The sequence below is a fragment of the Perna viridis genome, chromosome 12, assembly GCF_037379345.1.
Source record: "Perna viridis isolate PV_CMFRI_1.1 ecotype Kerala chromosome 12, ASM3737934v1, whole genome shotgun sequence".
In the NCBI taxonomy this organism is placed as follows: domain Eukaryota; kingdom Metazoa; phylum Mollusca; class Bivalvia; order Mytilida; family Mytilidae; genus Perna; species Perna viridis.
In genome coordinates, this window is record NC_142456.1 from 32,052,959 (window position 1) to 32,078,262 (window position 25,304).

Consider the following 25,304-nt stretch of genomic DNA (forward strand, 5'->3'; position numbering starts at 1 on the left):
AGTGTTTATGGTTGTATTATCAACTTGATTCTGCCAAACCAGTCTCGGAAAATATTTGCTAGTTTCGATAATTAAATACAAATCGAATCAGTTTTTCCAAGATAGGGTTGGCCTTATAGTCTGCAGTATGGCTCCCGGATGTTTACGAAAATTACGTCATTAACATTTCCCATAATTCTCGGGTCATAAAAATTGCAAAACGAAAATGTACCAAAATGAAATGAAAATAATTGGTAAAAGAAAGAATTGAAACGAAACAATTCAATAAAATTACTCAAATCGTAATAAAAACATAATTAAACTATACTAAATGAAACAGAATGCAGCGAAACTAAATACAATATAAGAAATCCTTTAAGACGTTTCGCAAATTTTAAGAACCATAATGTTAACCAGTGCCGGACATTTCGGACCACGAAAAGCAGTAATTCTTTATGAATGCCGGACATTTCGGCCAATAGACATATCAGACCATGACAATTAGTATAATGCTTCAGGGCAAATATATATCATTATAAAATTTACCATACTTGAAGGTATAACATATCAAATAAGAGCTGACAAAAAAACAGTTTTTATTAATGTTTCTTTGGGAGCGTTGAAAGGTTTCACCTTCATCATATTCATTAAAATATCATGCACATTAAGTCTAATTACTGAATATTTATTTAAAAATTCCATGGATAAAAGAATTTTATTTGCAATTTTGGGAACCAAAAGAATTTTTCAATTATCTTAAAAAATGGAAAAGTTATGATGATTTAAAATTGAAACCCCATGCCACTAAATGGATTTTTTGCCAACCATAACCAAACACTGGTAAGTGCTGACATCACGAAGAACTCTCCTATGTGACACAGTGTTGGTATTGCTTCAAACAGGGGCATCAAATAAATAGTAATATTCATATTTGACATCCCTGCCTCGAGTTTTTCTTCACCCATTTTTCGCAGAAAGGTTGGACACATTGATCTGTTGATTGGAATTCAATTTAATAAACATTTTTTTATTATGTACATAATCAACCTTCTTTACGCCATGTCATGATAAAACACTGGATATAATGTTTTGGTGCATATTTTTGTGGTCTATGACGGACAATGTCATGATGTTTGCAACGTCTGTTTACATTATATAATGTCATTATTGATAATGATGAACTGATAATCGTGAGGGAAATACCGAGTTGGATGAGTTACTACAATTTAGTGTGTATCAAATTATGTCAGGTGTAGTGAATATAAGTTTGTGTATTCAATGTCATCTTGGAAATGCTCACTTAAGTCTAAGAAACTGCAGAGATCATCTGATGCTGAGTCTCCTCCTTGGGCAAAAATAGTCTGTACTTCCGGTTTTCATCATTTGGGAGACCTCAAAACACATTTAATTCAGAAAGGATAAATCGGCCTTTTTGGAACTCGGGCCAATTAGGTTTTTATTATCAGACTGTTTAAGGTAGTTTTAAACCTAAAATGCTGGTCGAATATGTATCTGGATTCAAATAAATGTTAATCTATTTGATTTTGATGGGGAAAGTGGGGAAATGGGGAAGAGTAATCAAGGGAGCCAAGGTTATAGCGGTAATCAAAAGAATGTGATCCAGGGACAAAGACCAGACATGGAAAACAGACATACACAACAAAGAACATAAAGTAACTAAAATCATACATACAAAGCAACAAAAGCAAATGAGCAACCCGGACTCCACCAAAAACCGGAAGCATTGACCAGGTGCACCGGCAGGGCAAGAGCCATCCGCTCCTCCAGAAACACCCGCCGAACCGCCCATATTGACGGTATGACAAAACTAAAAAGAAAAGTGAATACGAGTCTATGGAGATATGATATATACTGAATATTGCAAGTCAAAATCTGTATCACTTGCCATATCAAACTGAGACTCCTACATGCATGGATTTATATTTAACTCCTTACTGCATGTATCACCCCAAGAGCAACTGTACTTCAAGTATGTTCCGTGAAGGGTGCGGTATAGGTTGTGATATAGGTCTAGGGGTATGATATATAGGGTATGCGATATAGGTCTAGAGGTGTGATATGGTGTATGCGATATAGGTCTAGAGGTGTGATATGGTGTATGCGATCTAGGGTAAACGATATAGGGTTTAAATAAACACTTAAAATGCATGCACATAAGATAACTAAAGTATGTTTTAATCTAAATAAATGATGCACATGTAATTATATACTCAATGTCTGCTAGGTTGATAGAGCAAATTTTCTTAAGAATACCTGCTGCATTGGTTCTGTAAGTCTACTTTCGGAGTACATGTATCAGAGAACTATCAACCTTGCAGTCTCCGTCTTTCTTTTAGGACTACCTTTATATTTAATATGATTGCGGTTATGAATTTGCATTTCTTTTTTCTCTTTTCATCTTTCGTGCATTATTGCATGTATGTATCTAACTAAGTATTCCCATTTACTTTATCTTACCGTTTTGTAGATTGTATTTACAGTGGCCGACCTTTTTCATTATTGTACTGCTTATTGCATAAAAATATTCAATTATAAAGTTTATGATCGTGCCTGATAATTAATTACATACATGTTAATATGCCATAGTTGTACTGTAATTTGTTTTGTTTACTTTGTCTAACCTAAAAAAATGTTTTTTCTTTGTTTTGTTTTGTTTTTGTTTGGGGGGGTTGTTTTTTTTTTTGTTTTTTTGTTTTTTGTTTTTACATAAATATATTATATCTGAGCTGTACTTTTCCCTGGAAGGTTACCGGCTTTTCGAAAACTAGCAGGTTCTGTCATGATTTAAATACCTAAACTTCATGGACAGGTCTGTAGCTTAAAGACGGATTATTTCTGATTTTATGTCAAAACGAAATGGAGAAAGAACGTTAAAACGGGGTAGAATGATTTTTTTATTAAGAAAAATACATGCCCTTGGGACCAGGATTTTTTTATCTAAAAATTATCATTGAATTATTTTATTTCCAGATTTGAGTTATGTGTGTTCTCTATAGATGAAAACTTGGCATTGTATAAGCAGCATTAAATAGCAACGAACATGTCAGAGAACACAAATAATAACTCAAATCTGGAAACAAAATGATTTAATGATAATTTTTAGATAAAGAAAATCCTGGTCCCAAGGGCCTGTGAAGGAAAACTCCTAGCAGATGGTCCCCATTAATATTAGTGTTCTTTTAGGGATCTGCACCAGACGGCACCAGTTCATTTAAGGTCAAGGTCAGTTAAGATTTCACATCAAATCAATATGGACTTTTCTTCAAAGCAGGGGAAACGTTTCTATGCTAAAAAGCGAAGACGTCGAACCATCATAAGCTCGAAGGACTTGGAGAAACTAGAAGGGCTGTTTAAAATTTCAAAATGGCCTGACAGGATACAGAAAGGGAGATTATCAAAAGCAATAGGGAAGTCAGAGAATTTCATCAGCACTTGGTTCCAAAACAGACGAGCAAGAATGAGACGCTTGGCCAGACAAAAAGATTTACTTGATGAGGTTGACACTAGTGACTCAAATGTCCAATCTAGTGACACCCTTCATCATAAACTTCACAAATACAGGATTAAATCACACAGCTATAAAATAGTTAGAGAAGAAGCAACCAACCACGTCGGACATGTTCACGAGCGACAACCAAAAAGAGCAAGAGAAACCACCGACGTAGACGTTCCAGAGGGCCTCAAAACATCTTTGGAAGGAATAGATCTAAATGCCGAATTGAAAGAACAAGAAATTAAATCCCATGATAGAACCAAGTCAGGCAATACCCTAGGCAGGCAATTTTCCACGGAAAAGGCCATTGTGAAGATGAAGAAAGCACCGAACGACGTTGTAAGTAAAATTCGAATGTGTAGTATGCTTGTACATGTAGCGCAAGCATTCTTAATTTATAATCTATTTTTTATAAAAAATAATTCACCCTATAAGTATTTAAAAACAATATCTTTCTTATGAACCGTTTCAACGTAATTTGATATAATTAAGAACTTTGTACTTTTGTATATGGTTTTGGCCTACAAGCTTTCTATTTCAGAATTTTATTTTCTTTCAAAAATAATTCATCCTACATGTATTTAAATGAATATCCGGAAGCCTTTTAAACCTAATTTGATGAATTTTGTACTTTTGTATATTTTGTATATGGTTCTGGACTGAAAACCACTGCACTGGGAAGGGAAAGCGCGTGGAACTTGAGGTTCAGTTTTTTGTCTACCTAAATACCGTACGTAACGATGTTCTAAGTTGAACAAGATCGGCATCTTTTATTCAAGTTTATTGCAAGTTAATGTCTCTGAAAGTCCTAGATTTTAGTTGACTGAGCAGTGGTGCCCCTGCTTCCAATTAGAATTTTAGTGTAGAAAGTGTTGCTCATGTTATAAAAAAATATGCTTGTATTTCCTACTAGTTTCTAGGAGTCGTTCTCCGTTTGTTTCTATGCGATTGTCTCTGACTCAAATTTCGCTGTAACCTTGATTTTCTGTTATTTTCTTTCGATTAGCTCGATGATGGAATCTTTTTGTTTGTTTGTTTGTATGTTTAGGTTCCTTCAGAACGACGAATACTTGTGGAAACTCCTGTTTGCAACTCGACTGATTCGACATCATGGGAAAATGTTTTCCGTCGTATCGTCGATATGATGACAGCATGTGAAGCCGTCATGTCTCGATCGGATACCTCATTTCCGTTTGCAGTAAAAGATGCAGCTCTTGGGATAAGACTTAAAGACGGAAAGCTATACTACAGCAAAGATTATGGTTTAGACTTCGAGGAATACGAGTGACAATTAACCTTTTAATAAATTTGTTACTGAAATTGATCTTTGTTCATGAAGACAAACTATCAACCCCTGTAGCAGAATCTAGTAAGTATGAAAAAAAAATAAATCAACCAAAAAAACATCCTAGATCAATTTATTCCATCCTACAGACCGAACAGGCCATTATTGCATTAGACTCTTTTCATATTGTAGTCATGCCAGACTCAGTTGCAGTTGCATGTGCATGTTTTTGTTTTTACCAGCAATATATATTTTATACTTAGTCATGAAATAAATACTTCTTCCCTCACCAAAATTCGTTTTTAGCTAAGTGTTTAATGCAAATGTTCAAGACCATACGAGACCTACGAGCATTTTTGCAGTCGTTGTAATATAATTTTTCGATTGGCGCTAAACACATGGGCATGATCTGGGTAGTCAGTCAACCGTGGAATCCAATATCATATTTTCCTTTCCTTTAGGCCAACAGAAAATAGTGTATTACAGTATATCCATTGTGAAAATAAGTTGTGTGTAAAATAAATAAAGTAGGGAATTAGTTACATTTATAAATAAAACATGATTAAAAATGTAATGAAATTTGTTCACAAGTAGTCAATTTCCATAATCTAAAAGTGCTTATCAATCATTGATATTTTCTTTTATGCAGCTTAATTGTTTAATTAAATCAAACCAAAGTCCCAGAATAATTGTCGATGTAAAGGAGATAACGAATTTGATGAAATGTTGACCAACAAATCAAACTGTTACAGTAATTTTATTAAAATCGAATTACATTAACTTCGTATTAATTGTAAATCGTTTTGAGTAAAATTACAGTTTTGTCAAAAAACAGACACTCGTAAAGTGTAGCTCGCAGACCATGTATATATTGTGACAGGTACGGTCCAAATACCCGTCTGGACAAGAGTACACTTATTCTAAGGAAACTTCACATAAACATATTTTAAATCAGACTCGAAGTTTTAAGTTCTCAGTTGGAAATATAATGTTCCCTAATACAAATTCATGAAAAGTTGAATTGATATTCTTAAACCTCATCGGGTAAACTTAGAATACTTCGACAACTCATGATCGAGTCAAATTTATGTTTTGAGGGTGATGACCGTTTGATTCAGAGGAGTCTGGCAAATTTTGTCCTGTTAAAATATTTATTTTTTAAATTTTGCAGTTCAGAATACTTGTTTTGAACTTCACTGGGGCAAGATTATTTATTTAATGAATGTATTCAATTTCTGATTAGTTTATACGCTATAACCTAATTTGGGTCCGTTTACGCTGAAACATAATCCGCTTCGCGGATTAATTTAATTAAAAATTAAAAAAAATATGATACATCCATCACTTTTATTAACACTGAGTAAACAACAACTTCAATTTTCCCGCCGTGTAGTAATTCTAGTAAACCAATTGGCGGCCATTTTAAAATCAGCGGCAAGACGCTGTCATATCATCACTGAGAAATGTTCAGAGATATTCCAAAGTTGCAGACACAGTTATTAAAGCAGGAATTTGACATAAATCAGGCGGATATAAAGTTAGTTAATAATTTATTGTCACAAAAACGTTACAACGTTACAATGTGACTGAAAACGTTGTTTCGGATGTTGACAAACAAAAAGTAGTTCCGTAAAAGGTGGGCGTGGCCTAAATAGCAAGTTAGTTTATACAATTGAAACAATGTTGATTTTTGTCAACAAAGCAATCAAATGACAGGATTCTCATCAAATTAAAATATTACCATTTTACTGTATGAAGTATATCTCGACTGAGGTCAGAAAATGTATCTGTGTTCTAGGAGATGTATTAATTTCCAAAAAACTCTCCCAAGAATCAAATGGTCATCCCTATGTGCGATGTGTTACGGTCATTACTTCGAACTGTATGTTGAAAATAACAGCAGTGGCTTTTACTGTATCTATCTCCATCGATGGAAACGTAACCAACTTAACTTGAATATTCGTAAGATGAACATTAAATTCATTTCGTCTTGGATTGTGTGGCAGAAATCTTTAATACATAAACCTGAAAGTGTGTGTTATTTGAGGCATTCGATACACATGATGAATAAACAGATACATACAAATGAAAACGCCGATGTCAATGATGTGCTAGCACTCGTACCAGTCGGAATAGTTGCAAATATCCGAGCTGGCCCTCCGCTGCCATCGTAGATTTTTGTGACTGCGACAAAAACTACACTTCCAGCATGCGGAATCGCATCTAAATTTGCGACATTTTCGGCTCCAGGTACATTCGCTCGACCAACAATGACGTGAACAGGAAATGTCGTCGATTGTCCGTAATCTATCGACGGTGTATCTACACCCAAAACGTTGATGAAACGTTGACCAATAAGCCAAGTCACGGTATTTTCGTGCCAGCCAGGGAAATGGAAGGTACTTGGGTCGTCTGAAGTATTAGTATTGAACACCAAAGTTGAATTTGGGTAATACTCGTGCCAACCAGAATTCATAATAACAATTGCTCCTTCGGGAATTTTGCCATTACGAGACTCCCATTGCTCGACGTCAGATACGGTGACCCTGTAATCTGGATTAGCGCGAGCTTTCTCCTTTACATCGATGATGACTCCAGGACCTATTAATTTTTCCATCGGAATTTCCTGTGTATGCTTTCTGTTCTTGTAGAAATGTGCTGGGGAGTCCAAATGTGTGCCACCATGTTCAGCTGTTGCGAAGTAATTGCTTTCGTACCTACAACAGTACAACAACTGAGTAAATTGTGAAATGAAACGGGGACGGATTGTCCATCTTGCTACGCATATAATATGTATGTTCTTAAAATATTTACCCATGTACGCATTATAACAAATTTTACAGATAAACAAATTGTGGTAAAATTAAAGTTTTATTTTTAATAAAAATAGACCCTTTTGTGGTAAGTTGATGAGTATGCGCAATATACAGTTCCGCTGTATCTGAAAGAAAATCACTGAAGCATGACGGCGTGCACACCTCTTCGATCAATCAGCGCCCTCTCGTAAGTCAATTCCAGTATCTGCCCCTGCCATAGAAAACCCAAAACTTGTAAATAAAAAAAAAATGAATAACTGATTGCTATATGATGGACCGCGGAAAAAGGCACTTATATCGAACGTACTCAGTATGTATGAAGTCATGGCTCAGTAAATAACGTAATGTTCCTTAGATTGTGTCATACTACATTGATCTTCAGATGCATCACATGCATGCATTGTATAAATTTCACAGTTGCTAGTAAAAAACACTGAATGAAATTCATAGTGTAGCCCTTAAAGGCCTTTTAAATATTTTATGTAGCTTTTAACTTTGAAAGTTTATTCCATGAAAGTTTTAAACGGTATTTCCAATAAAAAAATTGTTTGAAAAGCACTATTTCTGGTGAACTCTTTTTGGTTTCTAAGGCTAAACTTAAAACTTCTTTGTGCCAGTTTTTGTACAGACACATGTTATGATGTATTGAAATACATCAAACACGCGTGCATAAAAAAAGGATAAAAATACATATATTTACTATATTTTTACTATGTATGGGAGGCTGGGCAGGGTGATGGGGATGCGGGTGGGACTGGGTGGTCAGGAGGGTGGGAGGCGGTGGTGTATGGAAGTGAAACGGGGATGAAGTACTCCCTGTCCACCCCTCATAAATATAGTATTGCTAATCATTTATTTCTTGCTACTGTGTAGATTAGTGTTTTGTATGTGACACAGGGGCGAGGTAGCCGAGTGGTTAAGGCGCTTGATTTGATATTACGAGGTCCACCGCTGTGGTTTCGAGTCCACATGTGTCCAAGTTTCCAGGCACTTGCCCAAGCCCGGGGATTTTCTAGCATGGAATATCGGGCTTTCATTCCAGTTAACAAGCCTGCCGACCATGCAAGAAGCTCCTATCAGCCATACGGTCCTAAATCTCGCCGTCGGTTAAAAAGCTCGGTAGAGGTTTGCAGGGTCGGAGATACGGGGAAGTTAGGACTAAGGCCGTAGCCAGTATGAGTGCGACGGGTGCGATCACACCACCCCTTAAAAAAACACTTTGATCTTCAACTAAAGAGAAATCATACCAGACAACCAAGTAAAATTGGTTATCAATGATCAGATCGCACCCCCATTCAGAAAACCTGGCTCCGGCCCAACTAATATGGAAGTTACAGTTACTCAGGGAATGCACATTAAATGTCCCTGCTCTACAAAGACTAACTTACCAGTACCCAGGCTGTTGACCTCTGCTGAGAATGGTGAAATTATACGATGGGTTTCCAGGCCAGTAAATTGTAGAATTACTATGAGGATGTGTAAGATCCTCAACTTTGAAGTCCAATGAAGCCGACGAGGATAAATACAGGAACAAGAAGGCGGCTACACAGTTCATCGTCGCGAATATAAAAAATTTCTCTTATAGTCCGGTAGTCCTGCCAGTAGTGCTTTTAAAGTGTTACCACTGAGCGTAAATACCGTTAGTAATGCGAGTATTTATACGCATTCCAGTTTGACTAACATAAATGTCATGGATGACAAACCACGTAAACAATCATCGCTTAAACTTTGTTTATTTTTGCTCTGGGCATAATTTCCTAATCCGATGAGGGCATTCGTTTTTTCACCTAAATGTATTAACCTGATAGGGAATGTACCTTCTCGATACGTTAATTTATGTGTCTTTAAATGGACTTCATGGCTATACATCATACATGTACCTGTGTGGGACGATAAAATAACACATGAAATTTGTATAATTCATACATTGACATTAGTTAAATAATTCTATAGTCCACAGCACTTCAAGGGTTAATGCAAATTTTTTCAGGGAGTTGTAACCGATGAAAATCTATTTGATAGGCTCAAAGGCAAGAAGTTTTTGTCCAACTACTTAGAAAGATAAAATAAAAGTACTCAAGTACTGAATCAATTTATATCGATGCTTTGAATTTTTAAAATAATCGTCAAATTGCAAAAAAAGTAGAGAAATATTGGAACGAGGGTCGAATTCAAACGTATCTAAACACAAGCTTAAGTTAATTATTTCTGTAAATGATTAATATTGAACTCTTTGAATTATGTTTAAATTAACCATTCTGATTACGACAAACATGACAAAAAAATACAGACACCAAAATTCATGATGCATCGTAGCAGTGCGCAAGTTTTCATATTATTCAGGTTCGATATCGGTTAACCTGGAACACCTAGATAAATGAACATGCAACTCTCCGACATATTGCATAATTAAACTACAAATTTAGTCCTATTTGGAATTTCCCAGTTTCTAAATTTTCAAGTCGAAACTAAATTTAACGACCTCGAGGTCGAAACTGCCTGTCTACAGGTTATCACATAGACACCCATATGTCATGTAAAAGCGCTCAGTTTCTGGACATCAAGTTCCGAAGACATGTATATTAACATAGACGCCATGGTCAGAATTTAATTTCAACAATTATATCTGGTGCAGGAAACAATAGCCATGCACTTTAAGGCCCCTGGAGTACCTACAGCTTTATTAAAATACATGTCAGACGTGGCCAAATAGAATGATTATTACAAAAAAGCAATATCACATGACGACAGATTGGCACCATTCCGGAGAAATGCATTATCGAAACTCCTATGCCAAAGTGTTTTATTAGTTATCTCCGGGCTTCTGAAGTAACGATCGAGGTGGTAATCGTAATAAAAATGCACGATACACGGGATGATTCATCAGGATGGTTTCGGGGGTTATGCTACCCTTTTGTTAATAGTTTCAATTGGCAAAAAATAATTGAGCGGCAAATAATTGCTTTGTACAAGTTTCCTGATCGGAACTTTGTAAATATTTAGATCATAAAAATGAAATATTTACATTATATTTACAGCTCTTCCAATCGATACTCAGCATTCCACATTACATTTGCGAGTATTAATGTAGTATTCCAGCTAAGAATCATGCGAAATGTGACTCATAGGTTAAAAGCCTACATATTTTTATTTTTGGTATTTTGTTTGAATTGCCATTGTAAGCAGAAATCAAAATTAAGGGAGATAACTCTGTAAATGACACTCAAATACAATAGAATCTATTAGATTTTCAATGTTGATTATCTCCTAAGAGCAGACAGATTGGAATGAATAATTACACATTTCATAATATAGACCCATAAAGCAACTTAATAAAAAAATAAAAATATGTAGCCTTTTTTTTAGGTGTATCACATTTTACAGAATTTGCATGATTCGTACAAAGACTACTACTTATAATCTCGTAGGGTTTTCATTTGTAGCTAAACTTCAAATTGTTTATTATTCGTCTAAGAATAAAGCTTGAATATATCGACAGTGAACGACTGGTTTATGCGGGTAAATGCATATCAATGAAAAGGTACTGATAAGAGGTCAGAGGTCGACTATTTTTGATTGACTCGTTGTTAATATACATGAAATTAATCAGCATATCTATCTCACAGTAAAAGTTTTCTATTGGGTTTGTTTATTGGCGTAAATAACATGGAATTAAAATTGATATATCAGGAATACATAAAGTGGACCTAACTATCTGCATTTGAACCTAATGATGTATGCAAGTGGGACTATTTTAACTGCGGTAGTGTAAGATAATTGCAGATGCTAACAGGCTTTACTTGTCTGAAGTCTCTGGCGACTGCTATATCAATTCGAATCTTCGATCTAAAATGATAAAAATACACATCCCATAAACTTCGAGAAAAATGTCATGAAACTTCAACCGTAAGTTAATCACGATTAAATGTATAATATATGAAAATGTTTTTAATATACTGGGGGATAATTGTTCAAATTTGTCCATACAAGAATTATCAGTTAAGATTTTAAGTGGAACCCCATTTGAAAGATCTGTTATATTTATTAACCCTCCGTCACACTATCAGGCGAGAGAAATGAACATGAACATGAATAGATCGACAATATAAGCCAAGTACTACAGCTTGATCGGTTTGAATTGGGTGGTTAAGGGTCGCGAATCGATGGGTCACACTGAAGATAGGTCATGATTTGCAAATATTGTATTTTAAGTAAGATTATTTAAAAAAAAATGTCTCTTATTTTCCAATACCAGCCAACGTCCGAAACCGCACAGTTTTCACATATTCGTCAAAGGCATGTGGAACCTCTGCGTGTTCCAAAACCAATTCAATGAAAACAGATCATATATTTTTTTTAAAGCAAACGAAATAAGTATTACTTTGGTTATCACCACATTACATATACAAGTCTTGACCCTGTCATTCCAGGTATTAAGTTCTAAATGTTCATTCATAAAAACAAATTTTCAGTTATTAGACAAGATAACACTTTTATGATCGTGAAGGAGAAGGCGAAGAAAATTGTAGATCGTGAACATTTTTCTTAGTACCAAAAAACTTATTAAATCAATTTACATTGTAGAAATGACTTAGTAGAGTTCTTTATTGCTGCAACTTAGTGTCATTCTGACATTCTGATTTATTTTTACATGTAAATCGAGATCGAGATCTTGACGCGGGGCGCATCGTTTCCATCGTGACCTGTCACGGCCATTTTCGAAACACAAAGCCAGGTTAATCTCGACCTACTGCAGCCTCCATCATAAAACGGAGTAATGATGCTCTCAGAGTTCTTTTTTATAAAAGTTACGGAGAGTCCAAGCGGGTTGTCTGTACTCGAGGCTTTCAGCTTTTATTCGTTGGTGGTTTAGCCAGAGGGATGAAATCAGCTGAAACTTTTGAAGCAGAATAATGTCTTCTCAGACATACATGTATTTTGAATAAAGGTTAACAAAATCGAATGATAGGTTTTAAATTGACATTAAAGTATTGAAATAATTCTGCTTATTTGCTGGTTCCGTTCTTCCTCAGTTTTTCTTCGGTTTTTCTGATTCTATCGCTGAGTTTCTTCTCACGCCTATCAATGACTGCCAATATCTTAAGCTCATAGTCCTTTCCAACTTGTGCTGCAAAGTAAATAAAATGAAGACATGTTATAATGTTTATATAGTACTACTTTGGATTTTAGATCAAATCACTTAAATTGCCCGCCTCCAATTTCTTTTTAAGTGCCAAATTTCAAATGCATACTCGCAAGAAAATCAACAGAGGGACTGCCACAAATTTTAAAAAAATCTTAACTCCTGCCACCTGGTCTTCAGCGTATCAGATACACAGATGTATATAGATTTTGTCACCGGGTTAGTTTGCATGATAAACTTTAATCTTTTTATCATTCATACATCCATTCATTCATCCATTTATTCATTCATTCGTTCATTCTATCATATTGACGAATTGACGGGACAGTATGAAGACTTTATTTTATAGACGGACAATATTTAACGATATATGCATTCGCGCGCTACACTAACTGCATGAGCACCCGCTTTTCACTTGTATTTAAATGGAATCGTTGTCCAGAAGTTAGTCGCGTGTAGGGCAGAGGAATCACATCGCCGTCTTTCAGAATAAATTATATATCATTGGACAGCTCAATTTTTAGCAGTGGCCATATTTATATATAGCTGAACCATCATTTTCCACTGCGACAATTTGATATTTTATGAAGTTGAGTACTCGTCCAAGAAAGAACCAGGCATAATGTTTTTTTGCGGAATATGCATTCGAAACACCCTGGAAACAATCTTTCAAATAATGATGCTGAGATAAAGTTGTGTAGAGAGAAATCTTTATATGGTTACATGTATATAGGGACCAAAATTGGTGGGAATATTTGGCAGTGCATTACTATCAATCTTTCATTTTTCTTTTTTCTTCACCACATAAAAATGTATTTCGTCAATAAAAAGTTCCCTAATGTTTTTTTTTTCTTCTTTTATATGAATTTGTCTTGTCCTATCATAACGTTAATCCGCATTTGAGACACGCCAGGTTGCATGTAGGCCTATCATTTTCAAATGTTCATGTCAATGTAATGCCGAGTTATAACCTACCCTTTCTATCCAGCGCTTCCTGGCGCCTTGTGTTGGCGATCTTTGCTCTTTCTCTGCCGTTATTTGCAACTGAAAAGACGAAACGAAAATTAAACAGAATAAATCAACAATACTCAACGAATCATTGTCAGCATCAATGATTTAGTATAGCCTCAAGTTTATAGACGATTTTATGTTCCTATGGTAAAAAGATAGGGTTCGTACTCAACTTCATAAAATATCAAATTGTCGCAGTGGAAAATGATGGTTCAGCTATATATAAATATGGCCACTGCTAAAAATTGAGCTGTCCAATGATATATAATTTATTCTGAAAGACGGCGATGTGATTCCTCTGCCCTACACGCGACTAACTTCTGGACAACGATTCCATTTAAATACAAGTGAAAAGCGGGTGCTCATGCAGTTAGTGTAGCGCGCGAATGCATATATCGTTAAATATTGTCCGTCTATAAAATAAAGTCTTCATACTGTCCCGTCAATTCGTCAATATGATAGAATGAACGAATGAATGAATAAATGGATGAATGAATGGATGTATGAATGATAAAAAGATTAAAGTTTATCATGCAAACTAACCCGGTGACAAAATCTATATACATCTGTGTATCTGATACGCTGAAGACCAGGTGGCAGGAGTTAAGATTTTTTTAAAATTTGTGGCAGTCCCTCTGTTGATTTTCTTGCGAGTATGCATTTGAAATTTGGCACTTAAAAAGAAATTGGAGGCGGGCAATTTAAGTGATTTGATCTAAAATCCAAAGTAGTACTATATAAACATTATAACATGTCTTCATTTTATTTACTTTGCAGCACAAGTTGGAAAGGACTATGAGCTTAAGATATTGGCAGTCATTGATAGGCGTGAGAAGAAACTCAGCGATAGAATCAGAAAAACCGAAGAAAAACTGAGGAAGAACGGAACCAGCAAATAAGCAGAATTATTTCAATACTTTAATGTCAATTTAAAACCTATCATTCGATTTTGTTAACCTTTATTCAAAATACATGTATGTCTGAGAAGACATTATTCTGCTTCAAAAGTTTCAGCTGATTTCATCCCTCTGGCTAAACCACCAACGAATAAAAGCTGAAAGCCTCGAGTACAGACAACCCGCTTGGACTCTCCGTAACTTTTATAAAAAAGAACTCTGAGAGCATCATTACTCCGTTTTATGATGGAGGCTGCAGTAGGTCGAGATTAACCTGGCTTTGTGTTTCGAAAATGGCCGTGACAGGTCACGATGGAAACGATGCGCCCCGCGTCAAGATCTCGATCTCGATTTACATGTAAAAATAAATCAGAATGTCAGAATGACACTAAGTTGCAGCAATAAAGAACTCTACTAAGTCATTTCTACAATGTAAATTGATTTAATAAGTTTTTTGGTACTAAGAAAAATGTTCACGATCTACAATTTTCTTCGCCTTCTCCTTCACGATCATAAAAGTGTTATCTTGTCTAATAACTGAAAATTTGTTTTTATGAATGAACATTTAGAACTTAATACCTGGAATGACAGGGTCAAGACTTGTATATGTAATGTGGTGATAACCAAAGTAATACTTATTTCGTTTGCTTTAAAAAAAATATATGATCTGTTTTCATTGAATTGGTTTTGGAACACGCAGAGGTTCCACATGCCTTTGACGAATATGTGAAAACTGTGCGGTTTCGGACGTTGGCTGGTATTGGAAAATAAGAGACATTTTTTTTTAAATAATCTTACTTAAAATACAATATTTGCAAATCATGACCTATCTTCAGTGTGACCCATCGATTCGCGACCCTTAACCACCCAATTCAAACCGATCAAGCTGTAGTACTTGGCTTATATTGTCGATCTATTCATGTTCATGTTCATTTCTCTCGCCTGATAGTGTGACGGAGGGTTAATAAATATAACAGATCTTTCAAATGGGGTTCCACTTAAAATCTTAACTGATAATTCTTGTATGGACAAATTTGAACAATTATCCCCCAGTATATTAAAAACATTTTCATATATTATACATTTAATTGTGATTAACTTACGGTTGAAGTTTCATGACATTTTTCTCGAAGTTTATGGGATGTGTATTTTTATCATTTTAGATCGAAGATTCGAATTGATATAGCAGTCGCCAGAGACTTCAGACAAGTAAAGCCTGTTAGCATCTGCAATTATCTTACACTACCGCAGTTAAAATAGTCCCACTTGCATACATCATTAGGTTCAAATGCAGATAGTTAGGTCCACTTTATGTATTCCTGATATATCAATTTTAATTCCATGTTATTTACGCCAATAAACAAACCCAATAGAAAACTTTTACTGTGAGATAGATATGCTGATTAATTTCATGTATATTAACAACGAGTCAATCAAAAATAGTCGACCTCTGACCTCTTATCAGTACCTTTTCATTGATATGCATTTACCCGCATAAACCAGTCGTTCACTGTCGATATATTCAAGCTTTATTCTTAGACGAATAATAAACAATTTGAAGTTTAGCTACAAATGAAAACCCTACGAGATTATAAGTAGTAGTCTTTGTACGAATCATGCAAATTCTGTAAAATGTGATACACCTAAAAAAAAGGCTACATATTTTTATTTTTGTTATTAAGTTGCTTTATGGGTCTATATTATGAAATGTGTAATTATTCATTCCAATCTGTCTGCTCTTAGGAGATAATCAACATTGAAAATCTAATAGATTCTATTGTATTTGAGTGTCATTTACAGAGTTATCTCCCTTAATTTTGATTTCTGCTTACAATGGCAATTCAAACAAAATACCAAAAATAAAAATATGTAGGCTTTTAACCTATGAGTCACATTTCGCATGATTCTTAGCTGGAATACTACATTAATACTCGCAAATGTAATGTGGAATGCTGAGTATCGATTGGAAGAGCTGTAAATATAATGTAAATATTTCATTTTTATGATCTAAATATTTACAAAGTTCCGATCAGGAAACTTGTACAAAGCAATTATTTGCCGCTCAATTATTTTTTGCCAATTGAAACTATTAACAAAAGGGTAGCATAACCCCCGAAACCATCCTGATGAATCATCCCGTGTATCGTGCATTTTTATTACGATTACCACCTCGATCGTTACTTCAGAAGCCCGGAGATAACTAATAAAACACTTTGGCATAGGAGTTTCGATAATGCATTTCTCCGGAATGGTGCCAATCTGTCGTCATGTGATATTGCTTTTTTGTAATAATCATTCTATTTGGCCACGTCTGACATGTATTTTAATAAATCTGTAGGTACTCCAGGGGCCTTAAAGTGCATGGCTATTGTTTCCTGCACCAGATATAATTGTTGAAATTAAATTCTGACCATGGCGTCTATGTTAATATACATGTCTTCGGAACTTGATGTCCAGAAACTGAGCGCTTTTACATGACATATGGGTGTCTATGTGATAACCTGTAGACAGGCAGTTTCGACCTCGAGGTCGTTAAATTTAGTTTCGACTTGAAAATTTAGAAACTGGGAAATTCCAAATAGGACTAAATTTGTAGTTTAATTATGCAATATGTCGGAGAGTTGCATGTTCATTTATCTAGGTGTTCCAGGTTAACCGATATCGAACCTGAATAATATGAAAACTTGCGCACTGCTACGATGCATCATGAATTTTGGTGTCTGTATTTTTTTTGTCATGTTTGTCGTAATCAGAATGGTTAATTTAAACATAATTCAAAGAGTTCAATATTAATCATTTACAGAAATAATTAACTTAAGCTTGTGTTTAGATACGTTTGAATTCGACCCTCGTTCCAATATTTCTCTACTTTTTTTACAATTTGACGATTATTTTAAAAATTCAAAGCATCGATATAAATTGATTCAGTACTTGAGTACTTTTATTTTATCTTTCTAAGTAGTTGGACAAAAACTTCTTGCCTTTGAGCCTATCAAATAGATTTTCATCGGTTACAACTCCCTGAAAAAATTTGCATTAACCCTTGAAGTGCTGTGGACTATAGAATTATTTAACTAATGTCAATGTATGAATTATACAAATTTCATGTGTTATTTTATCGTCCCACACAGGTACATGTATGATGTATAGCCGTGAAGTCCATTTAAAGACACATAAATTAAAGTATCGAGAAGGTACATTCCCTATCAGGTTAATACATTTAGGTGAAAAAACGAATGCCCTCATCGGATTAGGAAATTATGCCCAGAGCAAAAATAAACAAAGTTTAAGCGATGATTGTTTACGTGGTTTGTCATCCATGACATTTATGTTAGTCAAACTGGAATGCGTATAAATACTCGCATTACTAACGGTATTTACGCTCAGTGGTAACACTTTAAAAGCACTACTGGCAGGACTACCGGACTATAAGAGAAATTTTTTATATTCGCGACGATGAACTGTGTAGCCGCCTTCTTGTTCCTGTATTTATCTTCGTCGGCTTCATTGGACTTCAAAGTTGAGGATCTTACACATCCTCATAGTAATTCTACAATTTACTGGCCTGGAAACCCATCGTATAATTTCACCATTCTCAGCAGAGGTCAACAGCCTGGGTACTGGTAAGTTAGTCTTTGTAGAGCAGGGACATTTAATGTGCATTCCCTGAGTAACTGTAACTTCCATATTAGTTGGGCCGGAGCCAGGTTTTCTGAATGGGGGTGCGAACTGATCATTGATAACCAATTTTACTTGGTTGTCTGGTATGATTTCTCTTTAGTTGAAGATCAAAGTGTTTTTTTAAGGGGTGGTGTGATCGCACCCGTCGCACTCATACTGGCTACGGCCTTGGAATTAGTCCTAACTTCCCCGTATCTCCGACCCTGCAAACCTCTACCGAGCTTTTTAACCGACGGCGAGATTTAGGACCGTATGGCTGATAGGAGCTTCTTGCATGGTCGGCAGGCTTGTTAACTGGGATGAAAGCCCGATATTCCATGCTAGAAAATCCCCGGGCTTGGGCAAGTGCCTGGAAACTTGGACACATGTGGACTCGAAACCACAGCGGTGGACCTCGTAATATCAAATCAAGCGCCTTAACCACTCGGCCACCTCGCCCCTGTGTCACACACAAAACACTAATCTACACAGTAGCAAGAAATAAATGATTAGCAATACTATATTTATGAGGGGTGGACAGGGAGTACTTCATCCCCGTTTCACTTCCATACACCACCGCCTCCCACCCTCCTGACCACCCAGTCCCACCCGCATCCCCATCACCCTGCCCAGCCTCCCATACATAGTAAAAATATAGTAAATATATGTATTTTTATCCTTTTTTTATGCACGCGTGTTTGATGTATTTCAATACATCATAACATGTGTCTGTACAAAAACTGGCACAAAGAAGTTTTAAGTTTAGCCTTAGAAACCAAAAAGAGTTCACCAGAAATAGTGCTTTTCAAACAATTTTTTTATTGGAAATACCGTTTAAACTTTCATGGAATAAATTTTCAAAGTTAAAAGCTACATAAAATATTTAAAAGGCCTTTAAGGGCTACACTATGAATTTCATTCAGTGTTTTTTACTAGCAACTGTGAAATTTATACAATGCATGCATGTGATGCATTTGAAGATCAATGTAGTATGACACAATCTAAGGAACATTACGTTATTTACTGAGCCATGACTTCATACATACTGAGTACGTTCGATATAAGTGCCTTTTTCCGCGGTCCATCATATAGCAATCAGTTATTCATTTTTTTTTATTTACAAGTTTTGGGTTTTCTATGGCAGGGGCAGATACTGGAATTGACTTACGAGAGGGCGCTGATTGATCGAAGAGGTGGCACGCCGTCATGCTTCAGTAACTTTCTTTCAGATACAGCGGAACTATATATTGCGCATACTCATCAACTTACCACAAAAGGGTCTATTTTTATTAAAAATAAAACTTTAATTTTACCACAATTTGTTAATCTGTAAAATTTGTTATAATGCGTACATGGGTAAATATTTTAAGAACATACATATTATATGCGTAGCAAGATGGACAATCCGTCCCCGTTTCATTTCACAATTTACTCAGTTGTTGTACTGTTGTAGGTACGAAAGCAATTACTTCGCAACAGCTGAACATGGTGGCACACATTTGGACTCCCCAGCACATTTCTACAAGAACAGAAAGCATACACAGGAAATTCCGATGGAAAAATTAATAGGTCCTGGAGTCATCATCGATGTAAAGGAGAAAGCTCGCGCTAATCCAGATTACAGGGTCACCGTATCTGACGTCGAGCAATGGGAGTCTCGTAATGGCAAAATTCCCGAAGGAGCAATTGTTATTATGAATTCTGGTTGGCACGAGTATTACCCAAATTCAACTTTGGTGTTCAATACTAATACTTCAGACGACCCAAGTACCTTCCATTTCCCTGGCTGGCACGAAAATACCGTGACTTGGCTTATTGGTCAACGTTTCATCAACGTTTTGGGTGTAGATACACCGTCGATAGATTACGGACAATCGACGACATTTCCTGTTCACGTCATTGTTGGTCGAGCGAATGTACCTGGAGCCGAAAATGTCGCAAATTTAGATGCGATTCCGCATGCTGGAAGTGTAGTTTTTGTCGCAGTCACAAAAATCTACGATGGCAGCGGAGGGCCAGCTCGGATATTTGCAACTATTCCGACTGGTACGAGTGCTAGCACATCATTGACATCGGCGTTTTCATTTGTATGTATCTGTTTATTCATCATGTGTATCGAATGCCTCAAATAACACACACTTTCAGGTTTATGTATTAAAGATTTCTGCCACACAATCCAAGACGAAATGAATTTAATGTTCATCTTACGAATATTCAAGTTAAGTTGGTTACGTTTCCATCGATGGAGATAGATAAAGTAAAAGCCACTGCTGTTATTTTCAACATACAGTTCGAAGTAATGACCGTAACATATCGCACATAGGGATGACCATTTGATTCTTGGGAGAGTTTTTTGGAAATTAATACATCTCCTAGAACGCAGATACATTTTCTGACCTCAGTCGAGATATACTTCATACAGTAAAATGGTAATATTTTAATTTGATGAGAATCCTGTCATTTGATTGCTTTGTTGACAAAAATCAACATTGTTTCAATTGTATAAACTAACTTGCTATTTAGGCCACGCCCACCTTTTACGGAACTACTTTTTGTTTGTCAACATCCGAAACAACGTTTTCAGTCACATTGTAACGTTTTTGTGACAATAAATTATTAACTAACTTTATATCCGCCTGATTTATGTCAAATTCCTGCTTTAATAACTGTGTCTGCAACTTTGGAATATCTCTGAACATTTCTCAGTGATGATATGACAACGTCTTGCCGCTGATTTTAAAATGGCCGCCAATTGGTTTACTAGAATTACTACACGGCGGGAAAATTGAAGTTGTTGTTTACTCAGTGTTAATAAAAGTGATGGATGTATCATATTTTTTTTTAATTTTTAATTAAATTAATCCGCGAAGCGGATTATGTTTCAGCGCAAACGGACCCAAATTAGGTTATAGCGTATAAACTAATCAGAAATTGAATACATTCATTAAATAAATAATCTTGCCCCAGTGAAGTTCAAAACAAGTATTCTGAACTGCAAAATTTAAAAAATAAATATTTTAACAGGACAAAATTTGCTAGACTCCTCTGAATCAAACGGTCATCACCCTCAAAACATAAATTTGACTCGATCATGAGTTGTCGAAGTATTCTAAGTTTACCCGATGAGGTTTAAGAATATCAATTCAACTTTTCATGAATTTGTATTAGGGAACATTATATTTCCAACTGAGAACTTAAAACTCCGAGTCTGATTTAAAATATGTTTATGTGAAGTTTCCTTAGAATAAGTGTACTCTTGTCCAGACGGGTATTTGGACCGTACCTGTCACAATATATACATGGTCTGCGAGCTACACTTTACGAGTGTCTGTTTTTTGACAAAACTGTAATTTTACTCAAAACGATTTACAATTAATACGAAGTTAATGTAATTCGATTTTAATAAAATTACTGTAACAGTTTGATTTGTTGGTCAACATTTCATCAAATTCGTTATCTCCTTTACATCGACAATTACTCTGGGACTTTGGTTTGATTTAATTAAACAATTAAGCTGCATAAAAGAAAATATCAATGATTGATAAGCACTTTTAGATTATGGAAATTGACTACTTGTGAACAAATTTCATTACATTTTTAATCATGTTTTATTTATAAATGTAACTAATTCCCTACTTTATTTATTTTACACACAACTTATTTTCACAATGGATATACTGTAATACACTATTTTCTGTTGGCCTAAAGGAAAGGAAAATATGATATTGGATTCCACGGTTGACTGACTACCCAGATCATGCCCATGTGTTTAGCGCCAATCGAAAAATTATATTACAACGACTGCAAAAATGTTCGTAGGTCTCGTATGGTCTTGAACATTTGCATTAAACACTTAGCTAAAAACGATTTTTGGTGAGGGAAGAAGTATTTATTTCATGACTAAGTATAAAATATATATTGCTGGTAAAAACAAAAACATGCACATGCAACTGCAACTGAGTCTGGCATGACTACAATATGAAAAGAGTCTAATGCAATAATGGCCTGTTCGGTCTGTAGGATGGAATAAATTGATCTAGGATGTTTTTTTGGTTGATTTATTTTTTTTTCATACTTACTAGATTCTGCTACAGGGGTTGATAGTTTGTCTTCATGAACAAAGATCAATTTCAGTAACAAATTTATTAAAAGGTTAATTGTCACTCGTATTCCTCGAAGTCTAAACCATAATCTTTGCTGTAGTATAGCTTTCCGTCTTTAAGTCTTATCCCAAGAGCTGCATCTTTTACTGCAAACGGAAATGAGGTATCCGATCGAGACATGACGGCTTCACATGCTGTCATCATATCGACGATACGACGGAAAACATTTTCCCATGATGTCGAATCAGTCGAGTTGCAAACAGGAGTTTCCACAAGTATTCGTCGTTCTGAAGGAACCTAAACATACAAACAAACAAACAAAAAGATTCCATCATCGAGCTAATCGAAAGAAAATAACAGAAAATCAAGGTTACAGCGAAATTTGAGTCAGAGACAATCGCATAGAAACAAACGGAGAACGACTCCTAGAAACTAGTAGGAAATACAAGCATATTTTTTTATAACTTGAGCAACACTTTCTACACTAAAATTCTAATTGGAAGCAGGGGCACCACTGCTCAGTCAACTAAAATCTAGGACTTTCAGAGACATTAACTTGCAATAAACTTGAATAAAAGATGCCGATCTTGTTCAACTTAGAACATCGTTACGTACGGTATTTAGGTAGACAAAAAACTGAACCTCAAGTTCCACGCGCTTTCCCTTCCCAGTGCAGTGGTTTTCAGTCCAGAACCATATACAAAATATACAAAAGTACAAAATTCATCAAATTAGGTTTAAAAGGCATCCGGGTATTCATTTAAATACATGTAGGATGAATTATTTTTGAAAGAAAATAAAATTCTGAAATAGAAAGCTTGTAGGCCAAAACCATATACAAAAGTACAAAGTTCTTAATTATATCAAATTACGTTGAAACGGTTCATAAGAAAGATATTGTTTTTAAATACTTATAGGGTGAATTATTTTTGATAAAAAATAGATTATAAATTAAGAATGCTTGCGCTACATGTACAAGCATACTACACATTCGAATTTTACTTACAACGTCGTTCGGTGCTTTCTTCATCTTCACAATGGCCTTTTCCGTGGAAAATTGCCTGCCTAGGGTATTGCCTGACTTGGTTCTATCATGGGATTTAATTTCTTGTTCTTTCAATTCGGCATTTAGATCTATTCCTTCCAAAGATGTTTTGAGTCCCTCTGGAACGTCTACGTCGGTGGTTTCTCTTGCTCTTTTTGGTTGTCGCTCGTGAACATGTCCGACGTGGTTGGTTGCTTCTTCTCTAACTATTTTATAGCTGTGTGATTTAATCCTGTATTTGTGAAGTTTATGATGAAGGGTGTCACTAGATTGGACATTTGAGTCACTAGTGTCAACCTCATCAAGTAAATCTTTTTGTCTGGCCAAGCGTCTCATTCTTGCTCGTCTGTTTTGGAACCAAGTGCTGATGAAATTCTCTGACTTCCCTATTGCTTTTGATAATCTCCCTTTCTGTATCCTGTCAGGCCATTTTGAAATTTTAAACAGCCCTTCTAGTTTCTCCAAGTCCTTCGAGCTTATGATGGTTCGACGTCTTCGCTTTTTAGCATAGAAACGTTTCCCCTGCTTTGAAGAAAAGTCCATATTGATTTGATGTGAAATCTTAACTGACCTTGACCTTAAATGAACTGGTGCCGTCTGGTGCAGATCCCTAAAAGAACACTAATATTAATGGGGACCATCTGCTAGGAGTTTTCCTTCACAGGCCCTTGGGACCCGGATTTTCTTTATCTAAAAATTGTCATTAAATCATTTTGTTTCCAGATTTGAGTTATTATTTGTGTTCTCTGACATGTTCGTTGCTATTTAATGCTGCTTATACAATGCCAAGTTTTATGTCTTGTTGAAATAAAGAAGTACATATTTTTCTAATCCTTGGTGTGTGGAGGTTCAAGTAATTTATAATTGAATTAGTGATTTTGTCATAAAATCCAGTAACCATGGTTACATACTGAAAAAAGTATGACTGAGGTTTAGTACAAATCAGGGGTGCCTTTCTAAAACTAACGGCCAAATACTATATTTCATGAATATCAGGCACATAGAAACTAGCAAATGATGGAAAAAAGGTAAAAATATTGACACCCTTTTACATTCATTTTCTCGCAATGTTAGTTCCATAAGTTCGTGCGAAATACGGTATTTTGAAAATCATCCTGCTAATGCTGAGGAGAGATCCTAATACGACAGGGGACTAAAACGTTCTGGATACGTTCTTCATTTATATCACACTTTTTTTCCCATTACATATAGTGAGCACTCCATAGTTTTGTAACCTATGCCATATTTTGTTCTGTTTGTGTTTTCCTTATGGCGATTCACTGGTCAAAAAATTGAGAGCCGTGCATACATGTATATATCAAATGAAAGCTAATAAAACAGACTTTTCAATGCATGAACTTATTAGAGAAAAAAATAAAAACACAAGAATAAATGTCACCATGGAAACCACACAGAAATCATGTAAAAATGCATAAAAACTGACAAAAATATACCCACTTTAAGCTTCAAAATGACAGATTTCCCGCGAAAAATACAAACATTTTTTTTCGGATTTTCTTGCTTTGGACAATGAGCTTTTTGAATAATCACATTTCCTATGGGCATCGCCGGTTAGATTTTAAGCTATTTTACCTCCAATTCCACTCACCAATTTGTACAGGGTAAAAAATTCACTTACTTTCCTTTTCACATGTTGGACAGGCAGCCATTGAAAATAGTTCCTTACAACAATGAAAATAAATGTAACATAGCCAAACACTTGCCTTTGTTTACTTTTTCAGAAAAAAACAACAAATAAAATAATATCTTTATTTATAATCACCATAGCAACCATCAATTTTCAATTATTTATTTTTTCATCCCTAGCCAAAATTGCGAAACTAAATGAAAC

At 35.4% G+C, this 25,304-nt stretch overlaps 5 protein-coding genes across 16 annotated transcripts in view; 2 read left to right on the forward strand and 3 right to left on the reverse strand.

Moving 5' to 3' along the window:
• LOC148602050 (kinesin-like protein unc-104) overlaps nt 1–1,374 on the reverse strand; it is a 90,710-nt gene extending 89,336 nt beyond the window's left edge. For 10 of the 12 annotated variants that reach the window (XM_088556705.1, XM_088556703.1, XM_088556702.1 and 7 more), the window contains exon 1: nt 1,280–1,367. The gene's annotated coding sequence lies outside the window, so the exon portion shown is untranslated. Of the gene's footprint in view, nt 1–1,279 lie in introns of all 12 variants that reach the window. The other 2 variants (XM_088556701.1, XM_088556694.1) reach the window with 2 other exon arrangements.
• Nucleotides 1,375–3,210: 1,836 nt separating this feature from the next.
• LOC148602051 (uncharacterized) lies at nt 3,211–4,813 on the forward strand. Its single transcript, XM_088555981.1, has 2 exons — nt 3,211–3,832; nt 4,542–4,813. Exons 1-2 carry the CDS (start codon nt 3,251–3,253, stop codon nt 4,779–4,781), a joined length of 822 nt encoding a protein of 273 aa, XP_088412107.1. The 5' UTR covers nt 3,211–3,250; the 3' UTR covers nt 4,782–4,813.
• A 709-nt stretch (nt 4,814–5,522) lies between these two features.
• Nucleotides 5,523–9,363, reverse strand: LOC148602052 (uncharacterized). The gene is made up of 2 exons (XM_088555979.1): nt 8,983–9,363; nt 5,523–7,495 (listed from the first exon to the last, which is right to left on the reverse strand). Exons 1-2 carry the CDS (start codon nt 9,147–9,149, stop codon nt 6,817–6,819), a joined length of 846 nt encoding a protein of 281 aa, XP_088412105.1. The 5' UTR covers nt 9,150–9,363; the 3' UTR covers nt 5,523–6,816.
• Nucleotides 9,364–17,880: 8,517 nt separating this feature from the next.
• LOC148602053 (uncharacterized) lies at nt 17,881–21,723 on the forward strand. The gene is made up of 2 exons (XM_088556003.1): nt 17,881–18,267; nt 19,758–21,723. Exons 1-2 carry the CDS (start codon nt 18,101–18,103, stop codon nt 20,434–20,436), a joined length of 846 nt encoding a protein of 281 aa, XP_088412129.1. The 5' UTR covers nt 17,881–18,100; the 3' UTR covers nt 20,437–21,723.
• Nucleotides 21,724–22,432: 709 nt separating this feature from the next.
• LOC148602054 (uncharacterized) lies at nt 22,433–24,034 on the reverse strand. The gene is made up of 2 exons (XM_088556004.1): nt 23,414–24,034; nt 22,433–22,704 (listed from the first exon to the last, which is right to left on the reverse strand). The coding sequence occupies exons 1-2, from the start codon at nt 23,993–23,995 to the stop codon at nt 22,465–22,467; spliced, it is 822 nt and encodes a 273-aa protein (XP_088412130.1). The 5' UTR covers nt 23,996–24,034; the 3' UTR covers nt 22,433–22,464.
• Nucleotides 24,035–25,304: the final 1,270 nt, after the last annotated feature.